Source organism: Rhinolophus ferrumequinum, chromosome 22, assembly GCF_004115265.2.
Source record: "Rhinolophus ferrumequinum isolate MPI-CBG mRhiFer1 chromosome 22, mRhiFer1_v1.p, whole genome shotgun sequence".
Classification (NCBI taxonomy): domain Eukaryota; kingdom Metazoa; phylum Chordata; class Mammalia; order Chiroptera; family Rhinolophidae; genus Rhinolophus; species Rhinolophus ferrumequinum.
Window position 1 is genome coordinate 51,300,303 of NC_046305.1, and position 9,006 is coordinate 51,309,308.

The window sequence follows — 9,006 nt, forward strand, 5'->3', positions numbered from 1 at the left end:
ATTGGCTTCTTCCTAAACGACAGTAGCGGTAGCTAATCGCTTTTGAGATGCCCAGATGGGCAGGTGGGCCCTGGCACAACCAATGGCGAAAGGCATCTTCAGAAGGACCAGGTTCCTTGCCCAATGAGGCTGGGGAGACTGTGAGGGGCTAGTTCCGAGCGGCAGTACTTAAGGCCAACCTAGTGCGGCGCTGGGAGGGGCGCAGTATTGAAAGACGGGGTGATTGGCCAATGGCGAGTACGAAAGCGGGCAGCCCAGACCGGGAACGCGGAGGGAGTTAAGGGAGGGGGAGGCTAAACGGGAGAGAAGCAGGAAGTAGCGGCGGCCGTGGGGAGGGCGGCGGCGGCGGCGGCGGCGGCAGCGGCTGGAGCAAGGGAGAGACCGCCAGGGCTCGGCCCGCACTAGGAGCCAAACAAGTAAGCGTGCCTGGGGTAAATACCCGCCCCCTGGCCCCGCCCCCGGGGGGGCGGGTAAATACCCCCGCCCCTCCCCCACTTGGTCAACTACCCCCTTCTCCGCGCCGCCCCCCTGGGGCGGCTTCTAAGAAGGCCCGGACACCGCCTCCATTCCTTGGGGCGGATGGGCGAAACTCCCAGCCTGTTGAAAGCACAGCCCCTAGCCGGGTAAACGCGGTGGGAGGGTTGGGGTCTCCAAGTCCTGGCGCCCCTAGCCCAAGAAGCGTCCGAAGCGCGGCCTGGGGGCTAGAGGCTGCGGGATGTCGCGACCTAAAATGGTGTCGGTGTCCGGGGGTGGGGGCGGGGGACCTGGGCAGGCCGGAGCAGAGCCTGCACCCCGAATGAGAGCGGGTCAGCGTCCGGGCCCCCGCAGGACTCTGGCTCGCGCCTCGCGCCTCTCCCGCTCACTCCAGTCTCGAGGAAGCCTCGGGAGTCCCTGGGAGGAGGAGGCTGGGCTACGCAGGGAGGCGCGGGGAGGAGGTCGGAGTTGGGACGGACCCCGGCCGGAGAGCTGCGAGTCGCGTAAAGACCGTGCCCTCCCCACTGCTCGCTTTCCACGCGCCTCCCCCACTCTGTGTGGTCCTGGGCCCGGAGGTGCTGCGCGGTGGCTCCCCAAGGGCTTGGCCTGGCCGAGGCCTGCCCTTCTCTTCGCTCGCGGGTGTGACCGAGAGAAGCGCCCCAAGCCTCAGTTTCCCCTCTAGCTTCTCCTATGTACACCCCGCCCCTTCCCCGCAACCCCGGATGAGCTACAAGCGCTGGCCCTCGGCAGATGGCAGGGACTTAATTCCGCCCGCTGCCCCGCTTGGCCGCAGTCTAATCGCCCCCAGCCGTCGGCCCTTCGCCCTCCTCTGCGCAGCAGGCTCCGGCCGGGAAAGGGCAGTGGAGCCCCCATCCAACCCGGGCCAGGTCACCCTCTTCCTGTTCAACCCCTTCCTTTGGCTTTTGGGGAAGAACAGAGGGAAAGGGGGGGCTGGAGCCCAAGAGACAGGGCGCAGCAGCCGCAGAAAGGCCTGGGCTAGGGGTGGGGGAAGCCTCTTCGGCCTTGAGTTCCTCTGCTTGGACTACTGTCTGCCCCTGGCTATCGGATGACCTCTAAGTCACTTGGACGCCAAAGGGGGAGTTGCTCCAGTGCAGCGAGTTTGCAGATGTTTTCTCATCGTCCGCACTGGTCTGTGCTCCACCAGCCCACTTTCCTGAGGCCCTGAGTGGAATGTAGCTCAGGCCTGTCCAGGTCGGGAGAGAGCCAGGCAGAGGAGGGCCTAGTGATCCATCCAGGCAGAGTCAAGAGGTGGAGGGCTTTGTTTAAACCCAGAGCCTGCAGAATTGGGGTGGGGGTGGGGGTTGAGGGGAGGACTGCTCTTTCTTCCTCTATTTGGTACCCTCTCCCTCCACCCCCACCTTGGTCCCAGCAATGCCAGCTGCCACCTGCTGGGACTATCTCCAGTTACAGTTTAAGGCTGGAAATGGGTGAGAGAACTGGCCCTGGGAAATGGCTTGCAACCTGGGCAGGGAACGTGTAAAAGCAGAGACTTCTTCAGTTGCTTCTTCCTAGATATAGAAACACTTGTGGGGGAAACTGGTAGGGAACAGACCTGGGTCCCCCACAAACCCTAGGCTGGCCTTCTTGTTGGCTTAGGACACATAAGTCTTGTGGGATTTTTTTTCCCCCTTTTGTACTGGGCCAGGTTGGGGTTGGGTAAGACTTCCTGGGCTACTGTTGCCAAAGGAAAATTAAGAGGGTAAGAAGTGTGAGTTAGGGGAGAAAGGGGTGAGGGGCTTGGCTGTTCCCCATTGTGGCAGCTGTGCTGGATAAGCTTGTACCCTGGAGTTTTAGCCCTGAGAGAGCAAGGTGGGGAGGGAGGAGGGGCTGGCTTCTCCTGAAGGACGGGGGAGGGCCAGGCACTCTGGGGAAGGCAGGTGAGGGAGCACCAGGTGTTTGTGACAGGAGAGGCCGAGGCTGGGGCCCTTGTGACTGGACTGCCGTCACGGTTTTCCTCTCCGTCTCTTCTCTTTGTCTCTTTCTGTCCCTGTGTCTTATTCTATCTTGGTCTCTTGGCAGTTTTCCTGAGTCCACTTCTCTCTGTTAACCAAGCTGGATTTCCAGGTACCAAATGATGACCCCAAGTGCCCCAGACTTGACCTTACAATGACCACTGACTCTTGTCTCTGACGCCAACCCTCGATTTCCAGTGCTTGTGTCTTCCCAGCCCTTCCTCAAGCCTGTTTGTCCTAGCTGTAATTAGTTGTATTCTGGGTTCTGACTCTCACGGTTACAATTTCATATTATGCTCAGAATAACCTTATGATATATGGATTACTTGCCCCCTCTTTCATTCAGACAGCAAAAGTAAGGCAGTGGAGTAACTTGCTTATCCAGCAGGCCATGGGAAAAATGAACTAGAATCATTTCTTGTGTCTCGGCTTAAGTCACAGACCCTTTGTACACATGGGTTTTCAGATCTGTGCTCCCCCCACCCCGAAGATCCATGAAGAATCTGAATGGATCCCATGGGCCATGAATGCGCCCTTACACCTAGCACAAGATGCCCGTCCTCCTCCCTAATTGGAGTATTGATTGATTGATTGATTGATTGATTAATTCTGTGCTGGGCACAGGAGGGGCTGAGGTGGCTTCACCCAAGATACTGAACTTCCTTTGCCTCTGTTCCCCTTATCGTGTCTATTTCTGAGAAGTCTCCTTTCCTCTGCTTTCGCTGCATCTTGGTGTCTTCCCCAGGATGTGCTATGCACGCTTCCTGGTTTGCAGTCTTAGGGTTTGGCAAACCAAGCGCCTTCACCATCTCTAGGGTTTGTGCGATGGTGGAGGTGTACCCGAGTCGGAGTGTGCTTGGCTTCTGACGGGGTAAATACGGAGACCCTGACCAGGGCTCCTGCTCCCAGAGGTTTCAGTTTCTCCTGGTTCCTGTTTTCATCAGGTCTGGGACCTGCCGCCATGGGAGACATGAAGACCCCTGATTTTGACGACCTCCTTGCTGCCTTTGACATCCCTGACATTGATGCAAATGAAGCCATCCACTCTGGGCCAGAAGAAAACGAGGGGCCGGGAGGCTCAGGGAAGCCAGAGCCCAGTGTAGAGGGTGACTCTGGAGAAGCCACAGCAGCAGCTGCCGTGGATGGCCCTGGGGTTCCAGGCCAGGCCTCTGACCATGGCCTGCCACCAGCGGACATTTCAGCGGTCAGTGTCATTGTCAAGAACACTGTGTGTCCTGAGCAGCCCGAGTCAGGAGGGGAAGGGGCCCGTGCCGGGGGGGTGACTAAGGAAGGACCTGTGGGGCCTCGGCTGATGCAAAATGGTTTTGGGGGCCCTGAGCCATCCCTTCCAGGAACGCCCCACTCTCCAGCTCCTCCCAGTGGGGGTACCTGGAAAGAAAAAGCCATGGAAGACAAAGGTCCCTTGGACCTCTTTGCTCATTTTGGGTCTGAGCCAGAGGAGCACCCCGACCCCCTGCCTCCCTCTGCGCCCTCCCCACCTCGGGAAGGGGCCATGACCCCACCTCCTTTCCCCTCCCCCTTTGATCTGGCCCGGGAGAATGGCGCGGCCCTGCTGCCACCCGGCCCTCCCGCCGCACCACTGGGCGCCTTGAAGCAGGGCAGCTGCAGCCCCATTCACCCCCGGGGCCCCGTCCAGCCCTGCTCAGGCTCTAGCCCTGAGGCCACGGGCATCCCTGCCAGCACCTCGCCTCCCCGGGTTGCTGGGGTGTCCTTCTTCAAACAGTCTCCAGGGCACCAGAGCCCTGTTGCCTCCCCAAAAGTGCCCAGCTGTCAGCCCCTAAAGGAAGAAGAGGACGAGGGGCCAGTGGACAAGTCCCCACCCGGAAGCCCCCAGAGCCCCTCGAGTGGGGCTGAGGCTGCGGACGAGGACAGCAACGACTCACCTGCCTCCTCCAGCTCCTCTCGGCCCCTCAAGGTGCGCATCAAGACCATTAAGACGTCCTGCGGGAACATCACACGGACTGTGACCCGCGTCCCCTCAGACCCTGAGCCCCCCGTCCCCTTGGCTGAGGGGACCTTCCTGGCTGAGGCCAGCCTCCTAAAGCTGTCCCCTGCCACCCCAGCCCCTGAGGCTCCAAAGGTGGTGAGTGTCCAGCTGGGTGACGGCACGAGGCTGAAAGGCACCGTGCTCCCCGTGGCCACCATCCAGAACGCCAGCACTGCCATGCTGATGGCAGCCAGCGTGGCCCGCAAAGCCGTGGTTCTGCCTGGGGGCCCTGCTACCAGCCCAAAGACGATGGCTAAGAACGTGCTAGGTCTGGTGCCCCAAGCCCTGCCCAAGGCTGAGGGGCGGGCAGGGCTGGGGCCGGGGGGACAGAAGGTGAACGGCGCCTCGGTGGTGATGGTGCAGCCTTCCAAGCCGGCCACCGCGCCAGCCGCAGGCGCCGGCACCGTGATCTCGCGGACGCAGTCCAGCCTGGTGGAGGCCTTCAACAAGATCCTCAACAGCAAGAACCTGCTGCCCGCCTACCGGCCCAACCTGAGCCCCCCGGCGGAGGCCGGCCTGGCCCTGCCTCCCACGGGCTACCGCTGCCTGGAGTGTGGGGACGCCTTCTCGCTGGAGAAGAGCCTGGCCCGGCACTACGACCGCAGGAGTATGCGTATTGAGGTCACCTGCAACCACTGCGCCCGCCGCCTGGTCTTCTTCAACAAGTGCAGCCTGCTGCTGCACGCCCGGGAGCACAAGGACAAGGGGCTCGTCATGCAGTGCTCGCACCTGGTCATGCGGCCCGTGGCCCTGGACCAGATGGTGGGGCAGCCGGACATCACGCCCCTGCTGGCTGTGCCCCCTGCCCTTGGACCTCCGGCCTTGCCCGCCTTGGGCAAGAGTGAGGGGGCCGTCACCTCCCCCGCCATCACTACAGTCGCTGCGGAGGCCCCTGTGCTGCCGCTGTCGGCCGAGCCACCTGCTGCCCCTGCCACCTCCACGTACACATGCTTTCGCTGCCTGGAGTGCAAGGAGCAGTGCCGGGACAAGGCTGGCATGGCCGCCCACTTCCAGCAGCTCGGGGCCCCTGGCCCGGGGACCACTAGCAATGTGAGTTGCCCTTCAGCACCCTTCCCTGGGGAGGGAACAGCCGGGTGCCATGGGGATAAGATCTAGGAAGGTGTGCGGGGCTTGGATTGGAGACGCAGTGGGGGACGGGCCAGGCCATCCCTCACCTGGTGTCAACCCCTCCCCATAGGTGTGCCCGACCTGCCCCATGATGCTCCCCAACCGCTGCAGCTTCAGCGCCCACCAGCGCATGCACAGGAACCGGCCCCCCCACGTCTGCCCCGAGTGCGGGGGCAACTTCCTGCAAGCCAACTTCCAGGCCCACCTCCGGGAAGCCTGCCTGCATTTCTCTCGCCGTGTGGGATACAGGTCCCCGCACCTCTCCTCCCACGTGTCCCCAGACCCCCCCACGTGCTGGCTGGTCTCGTGCTTCCTGGCACCAGCCTCTCCGCTGGCCTCTCGAGAGCCCCGTCGCTCCTGCTCAGCCGCAGCCCGAGATCTGCGTGTCTGCGCCCCATGCAGTGGGGAGAGGGCCCCCTGGAGCTCCAGCTCTGCCTCAGCAGGCCTCCCTGGGACACAGGGTGTCCGCAGCCCCTCCTGCCTCCATTTGGCTCGGCTCTACCCCAGGGCCCTGGGAGGCGCGTGCGGTGGGGGGCGTGGAGGTGCCTGGCTCATCACAGCGTCTCCATGTCCTTCTCAAGGTGCCCCAGCTGTGCCGTGGTGTTTGGGGGTGTGAACTCCATCAAGTCCCACATCCAGACGTCTCACTGCGAGGTTTTCCACAAGTGCCCCATCTGCCCCATGGCCTTCAAGTCTGCACCCAGCGCCCACGCCCACCTCTACACGCAGCACCCCAGCTTCCACACGCAGCAGGCCAAGTGAGCTGGGAGGGTACACGCCGGCGCGGGCGGTGGGGGGCCAGGCCGGGCGGGGCGCCTGCACTGTCCTCTGCACCTGCAGGATGATTTACAAGTGCGCCATGTGTGACACGGTCTTCACGCACAAGCCCCTCCTCTCCTCACACTTCGACCAGCACTTGCTGCCCCAGCGCGTCAGCGTCTTCAAGTGCCCGTCTTGTCCTCTGCTTTTTGCCCAAAAAAAGACGATGCTGGAACATCTCAAGGTACAGGAGGCAAGGGACAGAATGCAGGTGTTCCGCGGCACTGACCTGCTGTGGGGGTCACGTAACTTTCTGGAAGTGGGGGTGGGGGAGACGAGAACTTAGGCACAGCCAGGCCCCCCCACCACTGCCACCCCCCCATCTCCCTTTCACAGAACACCCATCAGTCGGGGCGCTTGGGGGAAGAGACTGCTGCGAAAGGGGCCGGGGGTGCCCTTGTGACCCCCAAGACTGAGCCCGAGGAGCTGGCTGTGTCCCGGGGAGGAGCAGCACCCGCCACGGAGGAATCGTCTTCATCCTCAGAAGAGGAGGAACTCCCCAGCTCCCCGGAGCCCCCTCGTCCAAGCAAACGGCCCCGACGGGACCTGGGCAGCAAAGGCACCAAGGGTGGGGGTGGGGGCCCTGGGGGCTGGACCTGTGGCCTCTGTCACTCCTGGTTCCCTGAGCGTGACGAGTATGTGTCGCACATGAAGAAGGAGCATAGCAAGGTGAGCAAGGAGGGCTGGACGGGCAGCCTTGGGGTTGTCCTGTGGCAGTGGGGGTGGGTCCCGAGCTGGCTCTTGAGTGTCCCCACCATGTTCTTCTAGTCAGTGAAAAAGTTCCCCTGTCGCCTGTGTGAGCGCTCCTTCTGCTCCGCGCCCAGCCTGAGACGCCACGTCAGGGTCAACCATGAGGGTATCAAGCGAGTTTATCCCTGCAGGTAACCCCTCTCCCTCACCCTTCCCTCTTTCTGCCCAGCACGTGGCCGCCACCCCCTAAGTACCTGTCCACCTGCCTCTTGGCTGAGTGCACTGAAGGCTGAACTCGCCCTGTGCCCTGGTAGGCCCCTGCTCTCAGCCAGGGGTGAGGGCCTTGGGCTGTGCCCTTGGCGCCCACCGTGCCCGCTCTCTCCCTCTAGGTATTGCACGGAGGGAAAACGCACCTTCAGCAGCCGCCTGATCCTGGAGAAACACGTCCAGGTCCGGCACGGCCTGCCGCTCGGGGCCCAGTCCCCTGGCCGGGGGAGTATTGTGGTTCGGGGTCCCGGTGCCAGAGCCCAGGTAGGCACAGGCCCAGCCTGCTGGGTTAGGGCCGTAGGAGTGGGAGCTGTAGGGCTGTAGACTGGCCTCCAGAAACTGGGTGGGGAGCCAGGATCAGTGGGGGTGATGGGGAGGCCCAGTCTCGTCACTCTGTTCTCCAGGGACCAGGACGGAAGCGCCGCCAGTCCTCCGACTCTTGCAGTGAGGAGCCCGACAGCACAACACCTCCAGCCAAGCCCCCCAGGGCCGGATCCGGGTCGGGAGGCCCCCTGCGCCACCGGAGTGGCAGCTCGGTGGAGCAGAGCCTCATGGTGGGCTTGAGGGTGGATGGCGGGACCCAGCAGTGCCTAGACTGTGGCCTGTGCTTTGCCTCCCCTGGCTCCCTGAGCCGGCACCGCTTCATTAGCCACAAGAAGAAACGGGGTGTGGGTAGTGCCAGTGCCCTGGGCCTGGGGGATGGGGAGGAAGAGGCACCCCCTCCATCGCGATCTGACCCAGAGGGTGGAGATTCACCCTTGCCTGTTTCTGGAGGCCCACTGACCTGTAAGGTCTGTGGCAAGAGCTGTGACAGCCCTCTCAACCTCAAGACCCATTTCCGCACACATGGCATGGCCTTCATCAGGGCTCGGCAAGGGGGCACTGGGGACAACTAGGCCCCAGGCTGGACTGCTCGGCTTCCTCCCTCTTCCCCGGGAGTCTGGGTCACTGCTGCTGCCTGGTCTCCAGGCTGGGAGTTTGTTCTAATTCACGTTTTGTTCAGCTCCTCTCCTCGTAACCCCAGACGACAGACTTGAGCATTATAGTTATTTGCAGTCCCCACTTTGGGTTTGGCCCTTGGGTCCTAGTAGAGTGGGCCCTCATTCCTTTCTTAGCCCAACACTAATTATGCTCCTGCTGCAGACCCCCATGTGGGACCGGGGTGGGGGACGGGTCCAGGGAAAGACCAGTGCTGAGGCAGTCGGGACACGCTCATCACCCCTGCAGGCAGACTCGGGCCTGGCCCTGCACCACCCCTCATTCCCTGGCACTCCAGCCTCCTGCCCCTGCAGTGCCTTTCACGTGTCCTTTTTTTCCACAGAAATCGGGGGGTGGGGGGAGGGTTGGTAGGGATGAGTCCTGTCAGGGGGGACCCAGAGAGAGGAGGGGACAGGCTCTCAGGAATCCTTTATTCTTGTAGTAATACTAACTGGGGGAAATGGGAGAGAGAGAACCAGACCATTAAAATTGCTCGTGGTTTAATCCCCATTCAGGCTCTTTTTATGTGATTTGGACAAGGTGGACTTGATGGAGGGGTAAGAACCAAAACGGGGGCGGCCCTCCTCTGGGAAGGGGGACCAGCAACCTTCCACCTCATTCTGTGGTGTGGCTTTTGTGTCCTGGACAGAAGGATCTGTTCAGTCATCC

General features: G+C 62.2%; 1 protein-coding gene across 2 annotated transcripts; it reads left to right on the forward strand.

Moving 5' to 3' along the window:
- Positions 1-287: 287 nt before the first annotated feature.
- ZNF687 (zinc finger protein 687) lies at positions 288-8,912 on the forward strand. Of its 2 annotated transcripts, XM_033092034.1 has the most exons (10): positions 288-416; positions 3,392-3,651; positions 4,192-5,505; positions 5,654-5,832; positions 6,165-6,341; positions 6,424-6,586; positions 6,739-7,071; positions 7,171-7,283; positions 7,482-7,623; positions 7,764-8,912. In XM_033092034.1, exons 2-10 carry the CDS (start codon positions 3,409-3,411, stop codon positions 8,253-8,255), a joined length of 3,156 nt encoding a protein of 1,051 aa, XP_032947925.1. In that variant the 5' UTR covers positions 288-416; positions 3,392-3,408; the 3' UTR covers positions 8,256-8,912. The 2 variants fall into 2 exon arrangements, with proteins under 2 accessions (XP_032947925.1, XP_032947924.1); XM_033092033.1 differs by having other exon boundaries at positions 3,392-5,505.
- Positions 8,913-9,006: the final 94 nt, after the last annotated feature.

Excerpts from the sequence above, each read along its gene's own strand:
- ZNF687 (XM_033092033.1), top strand. The coding sequence starts at position 3,409 with ATGGGAGACATGAAGACCCCTGATTTTGACGACCTCCTTGCTGCCTTT. Across the intron at positions 5,833-6,164 it reads TCTCGCCGTGTGGGATACAG|GTGCCCCAGCTGTGCCGTGG; the intron begins GTCCCCGCACCT and ends GTCCTTCTCAAG. Across the intron at positions 6,587-6,738 it reads CGATGCTGGAACATCTCAAG|AACACCCATCAGTCGGGGCG; the intron begins GTACAGGAGGCA and ends TCCCTTTCACAG.